At 45.5% G+C, this 15,241-nt stretch overlaps 1 protein-coding gene across 2 annotated transcripts in view; it reads left to right on the forward strand.

Annotated features, from left to right (window-relative positions):
* WASHC5 (WASH complex subunit 5) overlaps positions 1 to 15,241 on the forward strand; it is a 415,933-nt gene that overhangs the window by 13,340 nt on the left and 387,352 nt on the right. For both annotated transcript variants that reach the window (XM_078686781.1, XM_078686782.1), the window contains one exon: positions 7,827 to 8,083. In XM_078686781.1, the coding sequence (XP_078542907.1) occupies positions 7,898 to 8,083 (186 nt within the window). In that variant the 5' untranslated portion in view covers positions 7,827 to 7,897. The remainder of the gene's footprint in view (positions 1 to 7,826; positions 8,084 to 15,241) is intronic.

Here is a 15,241-nt window from a genome sequence, read left to right on the forward strand (position 1 = left end):
ACACAAACCTCTGTGACTCAGTTGCCTAGACTTGCATCCATTTATCTCACGGTCATCTATTTAGATACACACCACGCCTTAGACCTGGTCTACTCTCTTGAGTGTTATGTCCTCAATTAAAATACATACCAGCATGACAAACCGGAGTGCAGTTACAAATGCACTTCCTTGCGTGCATACTAAAAAGAAGGGAACTTTATAAAGAACAGATTTAAATAGAAACATTCTGATATGCTGTGAAAAGGCAATAGTCAGATAAACAGAGGACACTCCAAAAGGAACTCGCAAAAGCATTAGTAGGAGAGAGGAACTGGTAAAGCTGGAACATACCCTGTGCTCATATCAAAAGCAACACAAATAGCTGGGAGAAGGTCCTGCTATCACATGAGGATTTTTCACAAAGGCAACACTAAAGTTATGATAGACTTAAAACAAGAAACGCTGGCAATTAAAGGAACCACACTATATGCAGATGTGGCCTTGTGAAAGAGCAAAATGCAGTCCCTTAAATTGAAGTTAGCCAGTGGCTCTATTAAGCTGACCCACTACCCCATGCTGTATGCAGTAGTGGGCAGGAGCAAAATGTGAATGACACAGCAACAAACGAATAGACGAAGAAATCTAGCTAAAAGTCATGTTAAATAAGTGTGTATATATTACACTGTCATGTTTACAGATGCATGTAACAACAACCAATGTGCAAAAAATGTCAATAACATTTATGTGTCAGACAACACAAAGTTATTCAGAAACGGCAAAGAAATTTAGCATTTATGCATGTCTAGTATTTCTTTTATGTCTAATAATCACATGTGGGGGGGTGAAAGCATCACCAATAGAAGAAAAAAACGGGGTATAAAAATAGAAAGCGGACTGTGTCCAGTCAATTGATAAAGAATACTTGTTATTCGAAACGCGTCTGACCCGACATCAGCTGTGAGCAAATAAAGACCTGCTTAACCACGTTACTTTGGTGTCCGTTTCTCGTCCTTTGGAGCGCTGCCGGTTGGAGTGCATCTAAGAGGTGTGGGAAAACCCAGTGGATATTACCTTGCGGAAGCCTGGTTGATTCCGCCAACGGACCCCCTACCCCGGAAGTGGCCGCTGCTAACAACCTTCCTCTACGCTCTTTCCCGAAAGGAGAATCACCGCGGCGGCCCCCGAGCGACGTGCTGAGACCGGTACCAATGCGGGTGCAACCCTAGCAGGGTCAGAGGACCTTCAGGAATTGTACACACTGCGGTGAGTGTCCATAGCACAGTTTAACTCGGTGGGTAGGTGTGGGCAGGCACAAGCCGACTCTTGTATTTGAATCGGCATCTCACACAGCGGCAATGTCGGCGGACGCGGTCCGTGCCAGGGAAGCGGCTGATGATGATTTGTACAGCAAACTGCCAACTATTGTAATGTGGGGTAACAAAACCGCTAATGAGAATACAGTTCAAGTGGATGATACAGCCAAAACACTACTCAAGCGGCTAGAAAAATGCATGAGATCAGAGGTCACCAAATGATGGGAAAAGAAATCCTTAAGCAAATATGAGGAAGCTGGGAGGGTGCCTGGAGGACTTCGCATCCTTCTTGCGCCCAGCTTCGAAAATCCGGCCCCAAAAATGCTCAGAGAATGGGGCGCCAGTAATCTGGATGCCTCCATGAACCTAGTCCGTACACTCATTAAATATGCGGAATCTGATAGAGTTAAACTATTGGAGGAAATCGATGGTATTAACGCTGCTTTGAGCAAATTGGAGCCAAATGAATTCATTGATAAGACATGGAAAGAAATAAACGACAGACTTAACAAACTGTAAGAAAAGATCAAACAGCGAAAGGTATATAAATTCGCCAGAGACTTAGCAGATTACGAACAAAGCAAAATATACACCTTCGCCCGCAAATATGACACTGCAAAAAAACTTAAAGCGAACCCTCAAAAAACCAAGGTGCAACAAGTGGCAGAAAAAGCAGGATGTTCCACAGAGGCCGTATCCGATGCGAGCTCAATAGCAAGCGAAACAAGCTCTATTTACAGCAATGCCAGCACGAATGAGGAATGCCCAGAAACAAGAATTCTGGACCTGGGTGAAGAAATAGATTTTTTAGTGGAGGACCGGCTCAACACCCTAAGGCCCCGGAAACCCCTACAATCCCAACTGCAAGCAAAAGCAGAAGTGTCAAAAGGTGTGAAAGGCGCAACAAAACCAAATGCAAAGCCAAAAAGAGGCTACTGGCTCAAATGATGATGGACAATAAAGAGGACAAAATCTTCATAAATTTAACAAAACTTCAGCTTAGTGATAAAGAACAACAGATCCTGAAATTAGGTCTTTCCTACTGCCCACCCAATGACTTTAGCTATACACAAACGAGAATTGACATCTTCAACTACATCAGAAAACTTAAACTTATCAAGTTTTTCAAAGTGAAAAAAGGAATAGCCAAAAAACACACAGCCACCACACCGATGGATATGAGAACCAACAAATTACTGGCTGTGGATGTAGAAATATTACTTGCTGTACAATCAATAGCAAGTAACAACGAGGAAGATGAAATACAGGCATCGACACAACAACAGCTAAGAGAAGCAACCATAAGTCAATGTGGTGCGGGCAGCAGCCCTTTCAAGAAAAAATCCACTTTTATTCCCCAAACGCCAAAAGATGCCATTGACATTTATCATGAGAGGGTAACAGATGACATCAAACACTTATACCATCGACATAATCACAAGCCCAAAAAACCCAGTTTCAACCAAATATAATACAACAAACTTATTGGAAAACTGAGTAAAAATGTGGAAGTGATTATAAAGCCCTCGGATAAAGGAGGGAATATAGTCCTTTGGCCAAAGGAAGAGTACCTCAAGGAAGCCCACCGTCAACTCTCTGACAAAGCATGCTATAGAATCAAACAAAAAGGAGTATACAGCAGCCATTGAGATGCTTAGAAAACATTTACAACAGTGCAAACGGGATGGCATGATCTCTAGGGACGAATTTGATTTTCTTTGGAGTGAATTCCCTACAATACCCTCTATATACTTTGTTCCCAAAACACACAAAGACACAACACCAATACCGGGACGTCCCATAATATCGGCTATCAACAGTGCAGGTGAACATCTATCACAATACGTAGATTACTACCTGCAGGACATGGTCAAGGAACTACCAACTTATGTGAAAGATACAGGTGACTTTCTAAAAAATATTGACAATATCCAATGGGAAAATTATATGAAATTGATAACTCTGGACATAGTCACTTTATACGTGCATAGAACACGATGTGGGTCTAACAGCGACCAGACATTTTTTGACCAATAGACCGATGGAGTGTTAGAGGCACAATAAGATTTCGTTAAAAGCATCGAATGGTGTTTAAATAACAACTTTTTTATGTTTGGAACAAAAATATACAAGCAAATGAGGGGTGTAGCGATGGGGTCCTGCTTCTCCCCCAGCTACGCCTGTCTTATGGTTGGCTGGTGGGAGGAGCAGGTCCTTAAGAAAGAACATTCGGTACTATACAATACACATGTGAGGTTGTGGTTGAGATTTATAGACGATGTCTTTATACTATGGCAGGGCAGTGAAGAAAATGCTAAAAAATGTATTGCCAACCTCAATGTCAATCAGGTCAACTTAAAATTCACCTCACATATTAGTGCCAAAGAGATTGAATTCCTAGATGTCAAAGTGTATGTGGAGAATGACACCATTAAAACTACCCTACATAGAAAAGCGACGGCGGGTAACTCCACGTTACATGCCACCAGCTCTCACCCTAAACACCTAATTGAGAGCATTCCCTACGGAGAGCTCCTCAGAATTAAACGCATATGCAGCAGTACTGAGCAACAAGACACCTGCATGAGGGAGGCAATCGAAAGATTCCGTAGGAGAGGATACACCACATGCACTCTGAACAGAGCACTCAACAAAGCCAAAACCAGATCAAGGGAATCATTGTTGGATCCCTCAAAAAACAATAGCACTGATGAGCATGAACCCGAGGTAGATGAAGCGACAATCAATGCCCCCCGCTTAATTCTAACTTTCAATAGCCAATATCGTCAGATACGGTCCATCATCACTCAAAATTGGCCCATTGTTCTAACGGATGCTGTGATATCACCCGAGGTGCCCATTAGGCCCACCATAACATACCGCAGAGGCACCTCTATGAGAACTCAGATAGTTCACAGTCATCCAGAAACCATAAAGAGCAATAAATCCACCTGGCTAAAACAAAGGGATGGTTTCTACAAATGCTCATCATGTAGGGCTTGTAAATTTGGTGTTACAACCACCAAATATAACACTCCATTCAGCCCTTATGAGTCAACAATCAAGGGATGTTTTGACTGTAAAACCGAGTACGCCGTATATATCCTGACATGCACCTGTGGCCTCAGATATTTCTGAATCAGATATGTGGGCAGCACCAAGCTACAGGTGCATGTCAGGATACTCCAGCACTTACGGGTCATAGTCAATAATGACCCGACGTACCCGGTAGCCAGACATTTCAAGGCTGTCCATAAAAATGAACTCAAGAATCTTAAATATTTTGTCATAGCTGCTGTGTCTGAACCTCTCCGGGGTGGCAACCGAGAGAAGAGCTTAAGGCAGTTGGAATGTAAATATATCCTAGCTCTCAGATAACGGTGCCTATGGCTCTATTTGGTTTATATCTGACCAATCAGCCGCGATCAGTGTTAGCATCAATATTAATCTCATGTGCTAAACTAATACTAGCTAGGGCATGGATTAGCCCTAATATACCTAATGTCATGGACTGGTGGTATCTAGCTATCGAAATTAAAACAATGGAGGGTACTCTAGCAGAATTAAGAGGCACTAGGTCGCTTAAGAAATTTGAGAAAATTTGGGGAGACTTAGACTGAATTGAATAACGTTAAGACTAACTCCGACTGACAAATTGATTATGTTGTATTTTTTTTTTTTTTTTAATGGCTTTGTGAATTTCTGTGAATTTCTGTATATTTACGAGACATATCTGATCTTACCAATAACATTTTCTGTACCTAAACAAAACTCTTGTAAAAAAGATAAGGTCATCTAAATCAAAACACAGAATGATGTGAAACTATTGTCAAATTGTCTGTTCCGGACCAGGTGAAAATAAAATAAAAAAAAAATAAATAAAAAAAAGGAATGTAAAAATATCCTTGAGTTAGACAGCAAACATCCAAATGGCCTCAATAATACAGAGGAACTACACAACTTCCTGTAATACAGTGGCTCTGGTTAATTTGATTTAATCTGCTGTATACCAAAATTTGTCCGTCACCCACTTTGTTACTCCAAACCAACTGTCATCATGTTTGTGTTTCCCTTATAACAGAAAACAACATGGTTTTAGTGTTTCCCAATACATACAAAATATATTTTTTGTACGTATCTTTTAACATACCCACCCTATCTCTATTTTTGCACTTTAACCTGCACAGATAACCCTTTTTGTATGCACTTTATGACAATGTTTAGAAATACAAGAAACAGCTTCTCAAATGCTATATTTGCACATATGACAATTTTTGCACATTGCGACAATTTGCACATACAATTAGGACAGTTGCCCATACTGATTTTAATTATATTAGGTCTTTAATCAGTTTAGAATTCATTTTTGGTAGATTGTGATTCCATTTGCACTAGAATATATGCATTTTAAGCATTTTATTTATCTTCAAGATATTTAATGGTTTTAAAAAATTGTATTTATTGATACATATATATATATATATATTGTATGTATATACCAGGGTGCGCGTATATCCAATTTTCATATTTATTTATTTATATCTATGATATGGAATATACATGTGTATATATACACACAATCTGCAAATTACAAACTGTGCTCCCTTACAAATAGAGGCCAATGCAGGGCGCTCCTAAAAAGCATTTAAGCCACTTATTACACTGTCATGTTTACAGATGCATGTAACAACAACCAATGTGCACACTACAAAGAAATGTCAATAACATTCATGTGTCAGACAACACAAAGTTATTCAGAAACGGCAAAGAAATTTAGCATTTATGCATGTCTAGTATTTCTTTCATGTCTAATAATCACATGTGGGGGGTGAAAGCATCACCAATAGAAGAAAAAAACGGGGTATAAAAATAGAAAGCGGACTGTGTCCAGTCAATTGATAAAGAATACTTGTTATTCGAAACGCGTGTGACCTGACATCAGCTGTGAGCAAATAAAGACCTGCTTAACCACGTTACTTTGGTGTCCGTTTCTCTTCCTTTGGAGCGCTGCCGGTTGGAGTGCATCTAAGAGGTGTTGGAAAACCCAGTGGATATATATATACACTCATGTGTATGGCTTGAATTAGTAGTGAGATACAGGAGGACAATATATAGTTATATTCCATGAGATGGGAAACAACAGACTTGTATTTTTTGAGAAAGCCATCTAGTGATTGAGCAATCAGTCCCAGTGGAATTATATTGCATTTAAGCAGTAATGTGTAAATAGTTTGTAAATCATGAACATTGATAGTTTATATGAAATTTTGTGTATATATTGTAAATTTGTATATATACATTTGTGTTTTATATATATTTTTCTATTATGAATATTTGATTAATGCAAGACATGTCCCCAAGCATAAATCTTGGCCTTATTGACTAACCATTATAAGTCAACCACAATGTTTCGACACTGCATTCATGCATAAATTACATTGTTTTGTTTGTTTTTTCCAAATCAGTTGATCAAACAACACATCATGTCTTTTATTGAACATTCTATGTTTTAAATTGTACTATCGAAATGACCTTAGGTAACGTAAAGTATTTTCTTTGTGTTTATTATATGACCATGTGACACATTTGAGAGGTGGAGCATCACTAAAAAAAAGTATATATCATGTAAGCTGACCGGGTGTACGGTGTGTGAACAAGAGCACCTGTTGCTCGACACGCGTCGCCCGTTGGGAGGTATTCAATAAAATGTTACCTTGCCGACAGCCTGGGGTCCATCTCTTCATTTCGCTGCAGCTGCGGAGGTGGTGAAGATTATCGTTATATATATAAAAAGTTCTTGACTAACACCCAACCTAAAAATGGGCTTATATGCTTCCTGAAGTGCCACTGTCGGTACATATGTAACACAAAAATGTGTTCTTCATTTTGCATTGCAGAATTGTTTTGTTGTATGATTGTCTTCATGATAATAATAGCTTTTTTCAATTTGGCATTAAAATAATAAAACTTGATAGGTTTCTGCTTACCCAATCTAATGTTCTTTGGTGCCTAGATATTGATACACATTTTATTCCTTGATATATACAAAATGCATAATTCCACTGTTATGCTGATAATATAGTTTTTAAAACCTAACACAATATAATGGGACAATGTTTTGTGTTTGTCAAGCTTTAGAGTTCTGTACCACTTGAACCAAAATACATTTAACAATGAAATTGACATTGGCAGCGACTGAAATGTCCAAAGTAAAAATTATAGTAAATGTGGGAAACTTCAAAACAGGGTTATCTATACGGGTAACATATGCTCTGATTTAGGTGCTATGCGTTTGAATCTCATCTATTTATTTGGTTGCACAGCGTGTTTACCCTAGGATATAAGTCACTTCTGTCCTTGTGCTTTAGCAGTACTTGTTTGATCGCTGAAGAAGGGATCTAGCAGTAAGGGCAAATGTTTCAAAGGAAAGCTCAGTGTAGCGGTTGCCATCTGACAAACAATAGAAATAGGTTTGTGTTTTGTAAACTGTGAACTTTGACATGGTCTAACCTACTAAATATGTTTTGTTTCTAGGTGTTTCCACACTATTTAAGATACTTCACTCCTTTACCTGCTTAACCACAGATCAGTGAGCTGCCTTCACAATGGTGGATTTTCTGGCGGAGAACAATCATTGTGGTCAGGCCATTTTAAGGATCGTCTCTCGTGGGAATGCCATCATTGCTGAATTTCTCAGGCTCTCTGAGTTTATTCCAAATGTCTTTCGACTGAAGGATAAAGCCGAACAACAGAAATATGGAGATCTCATATTTGACTTTAGTTACTTCAAGGTAATGTATGCTACTTTGGAGTCATTAATTTTTGATTAACACCATGACAAAAAAAATTGTTGAGCATGGCTGATTTAAAGAGCATGCTATGTTTTTCTAAGTGTTGACATATCAAGCAAAATAGGACTCTGCAACGTGTTGTGGCTCTTACTTGATCCATTTAATTTTTTATTATTTTTTGTCTTTAATATAGTTTGGTCCTAACTTCAGTGAGCTGTGGAGGCCTTTTAAATGGCACATTGTTGTGACATTTTGGGATCTTGCCTACAGACAACAAAGCAAATGTTATCACACACCACACAGCACAACACAAAACATACATGTACACTAGCATTAAGATACAATAGGGGTTTTTGACTGCCCATGTCTTCTATTGGCTACTGCCTTTCAGCTGGCTTTTAGTGGCTAACGTGGTTGTTAATCAGTCTGCTGTTAGCTCTCAGCATTCTGTGGAAGTGAACACTTTTAAAACCTAGTCTGCACACACATTGGATTTCATTCCATCATTTATACTTCATTATTTATTTAGAATCCACCTTGTTCAGAATGCCTCTATTAGGCCATCTCCTTTTTACAGCACCCTCGCAGACTCACTCTATTCTGTGCCAATTCACTCCTATTTTGGCTTTGCCAGTGCTTGTTGAATTGCAGCATTGTCAAAGCCAAAATACGAGCAAACCAAAATGCTTGTCTCCTTTGCGTCTTCTTGTTGCAACACCACCCTGCTTCCTTGCGCATCTTTGCCCCTTTGAAAAGTGAATCTTTTTCCCACCTAGTCAGAAACTGCTCTCCTCCCGCACAGCTCCAGCAGTTAAGTGATCCCCCCGAGCGCGCTCTTACCTCTGTGTCAGGGTGTTCGAGGCCCTCCTCCACCCGCAGGCTCCCGCCTCCACCTCATCCCTGGTGGTCCAGTGGGAGAGCATTCTGCTCTTCTGCCCTCTTTCTTTCTTCTCTGTCTTTTTTTGGATTTTGCCTTTTCTCCTTCTCTGTGCCTTTTGTTCTGTGTCTGCCTGTTTTCCTATTTTTCTTTTTCTTTTCCCCTGTGCCGCCTTCTGCCTTTTCCAGCCGCTGATGCCCCCGTGGCCCTTTCCCACTCCATTTCGCCATTTGTGCTCCCACCTGACCTGCCCTCCCCCTCACCCTACTTAAATGGTGGGCGCGTGGCCATACCAAAGGCAAGCCTGTTTGCGCCAGACCGCACCCAGAGCCAGGAACCTTGGCCTCCTGAACCACCTTTGCTATGACTCCAGCAGCCTCCATGATCTCAACCCCGGACGCAACAACAACTGCCAGCTCTCGACCTGTGCAACACCAACGGCCCTCTCTCCTGCCTTCACTGCCACCTCACTTCACCCACCTCCGTCCCCCAGCTCCATCACCCAACCAACCGAACCTCACCGCACTGAAGCCGCTAAACTGCATCCTCCTCCACGTACTATCCCTCCACAAACATGCCACAGAGATCTGGTATTTCCTGGATGCCGCCTCACCCGACGTCACCTTACTTGCGTAAACCTGGACGAAGGCCAGCTCAGCACCAGGCATCACCATCGCCATCCCCGATGGCTACAAGATCATCCGCAAGGACCGCCACAACCAGCAGGGAGACAGCATTACCATTGGCCACAAAAGCATCCTCCGCTTGACCACCCACCCAGATGACCCCACAACACTCATGGAGCACCTTCACTTTCAGATCTATGCCAACACGAAAACCACGCTCCATGGCAACCTCATCTGCAGACCACCCGGCCCCCATGCTCCATTCACCGACGTCATCACACCCCAGGATCTTACATCCACAGACTACAATCAACTAGGAGACCTCAACTTCCACCTGGACAACCTCAATGATCCAAACACCTCCTCCCTCCTAGATAACTTTGCCAACGTAGGCCCGAAATAGCTGGTCACTGCCCCAACGCACACAGCATGTCACACATTCGACCCAGTCTTCGCCGCAGGAAATAGCATCTCCTACAGCCACATCACGGAACTTCTCTGGACAGACCACCACTGTATCCACTTCTCCTTCAACAAACCCACCGCACCCAAGCACGCCCACCGTTACCCCCGCAGAAGCTGGAACAAGGTCACCAAGGACCAGTTCACCACCACCTTCAACAGCACCTCACCACCGCCAACCTCCGAAACCAACATTGCAGCATTCAACCTACACCATGAATCGCACACTGCGGCGACAGCCTGGCCCCTCTCAAGAAAGCCTCTGGCAAACACATCAAGAAAGCAAGCTGGCTCAAGCCTGCCCTCCAAAAAAACAGACGCCTCTGCAGACGACTCTAAAAGACATGGAGCAACCACAAAATCACAGAAGCCCACAAGGCCTTTAAAGCAGCCACCACCACCTCATCAAAAATACAAGGAAGAAGGCCCTCTAAGACCAGAATCAATACCAACACACACAACAGCAAAGAACTCTTCACCATCGTCAAGGAATTCGCCAAACCCAACAGCGAAACCACAGACGTCCCACCCTCCCAAGACCTCTGCAACAGACTTGGCACCTTCTTCCACCAGAAGATCAAGACGATCTACGACAACTTTGACAACCAGGTGCTCCTCACCACACCAACAACCTCCTCAACCTATGCCCCCGACAGACCCTGCTCAGGTGGACCCCACTCATCATGGACGACACCCTAAAGACCATGAAAAGTATCTACTAAGAAGCACCACCGGATCCCTGCCCACACTGCATCTTCCACAGAGCCCTCACCCACCATCGAGCCAGAGCTACGCTGAATCATCAACTTTTCCCTCGAGACCTCCTCCTTCCCCCGACGACCGGAAACTCGCCGAAATCAACCCACTTCTGAAGAAACCCTCAGCGGACTCACCACACCGTACGAACTTCAGACCCATCTCCCTGATCCCCTTCCCAGCCAAAGTCACCGAAAAAGCCATCGACAACCAACTAGCCAACTTGACGAACCGCTCCCTCTTCGACCAGGGCAAAACCGTGGCCCTCATCCCCCTGGACCTCTCGGCAGCATTGAACACCGTCTCCCACTGCACCCTAACCACTAGACTCCACAACTCCAGCATCTGCAACAAGGCCCTCTACTGGATCCGATCCTTCCTCACAGGCAAAACATAACTGGTCAGACTTCCACCATACCTCTCGGAACTGACAGAGACCAACTGCGGAGTGCCTCAGGGCTCCTCTCTCAGGCCCACTCTCTTCAACGTCTACATGGCACTCCTCGCAACCATCATCGGGAACACGTACTCAACATAGTCTCCTATGCTGACGACACACAACTGATCCTCTCCCTTCCCAATAAACCCATTGTCAACAGGCTCAACTTCCAAGAAAGGATGAAGAACAGCTGCCTCAAGCTAAACTCCGACAAGACAGAAGTCCTCGTCCTGGGATCCACCCCCTCCACATGGAATGTTACCTGGTGGCCCTCTGCGCTAGGAACTCCCCCCACCACAACGGACCACGCACAAAACTTCATAGTAGATGCATCGCTCACTATGGACTGCCAGATAAACTCGGTATCCTTGGCCTGTTTCAATACCCTTTGCCTGCTTTGAAAGACCTTCAGATGGATCCCCTTCCCCCCTAAATCCAAAAAGACCATCACTCACACACTCATCCGCAGCAGACACAATCAATCCAGGGTTGGTGAAGCGCGACTACTCACCCGAAAGGGTCTTAAAGCCCTGAGGGGGGTGCAGCTCCAGGAAGTTCATTGCGATTCGTCGAAGAGCCAGGTCTTGAGGTCCTTCATGAACTTGGAGACTGTCTGAGGTGAAGACGGAGGTTGTTCAATGCCTTGACCATGAGGAAGGAGAAAGAATGACCTCCTGTTCTGGACCTCTTGATGTGCGGTACTGTAGCAAGAGAGAGCTGGGCTGAGCGAAGGGATCTTTGGGGTGCGTAAAGTGAGAGGCAGTGGTTCAGGTAGGCAGGTCCGATGTTGTGGAGGGCTTTGTGGGGGTGGGTGAGGAGCTTGAAGGTGATTCTCTTCTTGACCAGGAGCCAATGTAGTGTCCACAGGTGTTGGGTGATGTGACAGTGGCAGTGGCACGGTAGGTTGAGGACTAGTCTTGCGGATGCCTTCTGGATGTTCTGCAGTTTGCAGGTGAGGTTCTTGTTGATCCCCGTGTAGAGTCTGCTGCTGATGAGGGTGTGCGTGACGGTTTTCCTGTGCTCATGGGGAATCCCTTTGAAGGTCTTTCGTAGGAGACGGAGGGTGTGGAAACAGGAGGAGGAGACTGCATAGATTTGGCGGTCCATTTTGAGTTCAGAGTTCAGGATGATTCCGAGGTTGCATGCGTGGTCCATGGGGAGGGTGGGTTCCCGAGGGCAGGGGGCCACCAGGTGTCATTCCAGGCATCTGGGTGTGGGCCCATGATCAGTGCTTCGGTTTTGTCCGAGTTTAGCTGTAGGCAGCTGTTCTTCATCCATCTGGCAACTGCTTCCATTCCTTCTTGAAAGTGGTGTTTGGAGACGTTGGGTTTGTTGGATAGGGAGAGGATTAGTTGAGTGTCGTCTGCGTAGGATACAATGTTGAGTCTGTGGGATCTAATGGTGGGTGCGAGTGGGGCCATGTAGACGTTGCACAGGATGGGGCTAAAGGATCCTTGGGGGACTCTGCAGGTGGGTGGTGTGGGATCCGAGAGGAAGGGTGGGATCCAGTCTAGGGCCTTGTTCCTGTTTCCTGCGTCATGTAGTCTGCGGGCTAGGGTGGGGTGAGAGACTGTGTCGAAGGCTACGAAGAGGTCCAGGAGGATGAGGGCCACAGTCTCTTCTCTGTCGAGGAGGGAGGGGATATCATCTGTCACAGCGAGGAGGGCGATTTCGGTGCTGTGGTTTTTCCTGAAACTGGTTTGAGAGGAGTTGAGGATGTTGTTTTCTTCTATGAAGGCTGTTTACGGCTTTTTCAATGACTTTCACTGAGTACTGGAGTAAGGTGATCGGTCTGCAGTTTTTGAGGTCGGTGGGGTCCGCCGATGGATTTTTCGGGAGGGGGTTGATCTCGGCATGTTTCGAGTCGTCAAGGAAGGAGGCGGTCTCGAAGGAGCGGTTGATGATTTGTCAAAGCTCGGGCGATGATGTCTGCAGCTCTTTGCTAGATGTAGTGGGGGCAGGGGTCTGTGGGGGCCCGGAGTGGGTTGACTTCATAGTCTTCACGATGTCTTCGATGGTGAGGGGGAGGTCTAGCTATGAAGTGTAGGCTGTGTGGTGTAGAGAATGGTGGGTGTAGGTTCCGTGTGTAGGTTGTCATTGAAGTTGTCCTTGATGGTCTTGATCTTGTGATGGAAGAAGGTGCAGAGACTGTTGCAGAGGTCCTGGGATGGGGGGCTATTGATTGTCTCGCTGTTGGGTTGGGCAAACTCTTTGATGATGCCGAAGAGTTCCTTGCTGTTGTGTGCGTGGGCGGAAATTCTGTCCTGGAGTTCTTGCTTCCGTGTGTATCTGATGAGCTGTTGGTGGGCGATCTGTGGCTGCTACGAAGTTGTCAAGGTCTGTTGTGGTTTTGGAGTTCCTCCATAACTTTTCGAGGCATTTGCAGGTTCGTCACTATTCTCGGAGTTCGGTGGAGAACCAGCTGGCTCTCTTGGTGTGTGGGTTGGTTTTCTTGAGGGGGCATTTGTGTTGGCACTGTCGGCGGTCCAATTTTGCAGGGTTCGTGGGGGTGGTTGGGTCGTCATCCATGGTGGTGGGAGCGAAGCCGCTGAGGGAGACAGTGGGGTCGAGGGTGTGTCCTGCTGAGTGCGTGGGATCTGGTACGATCTGTTTGAGTCGAAGGTTGTCCAGGAGGGAGGAGGAGTTGGGGTATTGGTGGTTGTTGAGGTGGAAGTTGAGGTCTCCCAGCAAGGTGTAGTTGATGGAGGTGATGGCTTGTGGGGTGATGATGTCGGTGATGGAGTCATAGAAAGGTGCACGGTGTCCAGGGGGTGTGTAGATGAGGGTGCCTCGGAGGGTGGTGGTTGGGTTGGTTTGTATCTTGAAGTGAAGGTGTTCCATCAGTTCTGTGGGCCCGTCGGTGTGGGTGCTCAGACGGAGGTTGGGTTTGTGAGAGATGGCGATGCCTCCTCCGGGACGGTTGGGGCGGTTCTTCCGGGTGATCTTGTAGCCTTTGGGGAGGGCGATCGCGATGTCAGGTCCTGAGGTGGCGTTCGTCCAGGTTTCTGTGACTAATGCGGCGTTGGGGGAGGTGCTGTTGAGGAGGTACTAGATTTCCGCAGCGTGTCAGTGGAGGGAGCGGACGTTGTGGAGGATGCATTGCAGGTAGAGTTGTGGCCGGTGGGTTAAGTTGGCTCCTGGGTCTCTGCAAACGAGTGGAGACACTGGCGGCAGGTGAAAGGTCTGTGGGTGTCGGTAGGTGAAGAACGCTTACAGTTGTTGTCCTGGCCGGTGTTGAGTGCAGAGAGGGCTAAGGAGCTGTAGTGCTGGCGCATTGGAGGACCATAGTCCCTGGCGCTGGTCGCAGTCGGGTCGCGACCGGGCACAGACGGGCTTGCCTCTGGTAGAGGTTTTTATAGCTGGGAGGTGGGAGCAGAAACACAGGGTATAGGGAGGGGCCACGGGGGCAGCAGTGGCGAAAAACAGGCGAAGAGCAGGAAAGGGAAATAAAGAAGGAAAAAAGAAATGAGTAATAAGTAAGGACTAAGAAATGAGAAATAAGGAAAGGAATAAGGAAAATAAAGAGGGACAAGAAAGGAATGGGCAACAACTGCAAAAAACTAAGGGCACAGCGAAGGAGGATCCCATGAGCAGGTAAGAGGGCAGGGCCTGAGCAGGAGGCAGCAGGCAGCAGACCTCGAACACCTACCTGGGCAGCGCTGGGGGCAGACACTCTTTGGTGGAGCTGTGCAAGGGGGGAGCAATATTCTGACCACGAGGTCAGACTCGACTACGGAATGCACTCTACACTGGCGTTACCCAGAAAAACCTCTGCAAGCTCCTAAATGCTGCAGCCAGACTGGTTTTTGCCCTCCCCCAGCACAGCCACATCACTCAACACCTCTGCAAACTCCACTGGATCCCGGCAGACAGAAGAATAACCTTCAACCTCCCCACCCACGCTTAGAAGGCCCTCCACAACTCCGGACCAGCATACCTGAACAGCTGCCTTTCCTTCCACGCACCCAAAAGCCACAACGCTCCGCCCAGCTCGCCCT

Source organism: Lissotriton helveticus, chromosome 4_1 (assembly GCF_964261635.1).
Source record: "Lissotriton helveticus chromosome 4_1, aLisHel1.1, whole genome shotgun sequence".
NCBI classification, from domain to species: Eukaryota; Metazoa; Chordata; class Amphibia; order Caudata; family Salamandridae; genus Lissotriton; species Lissotriton helveticus.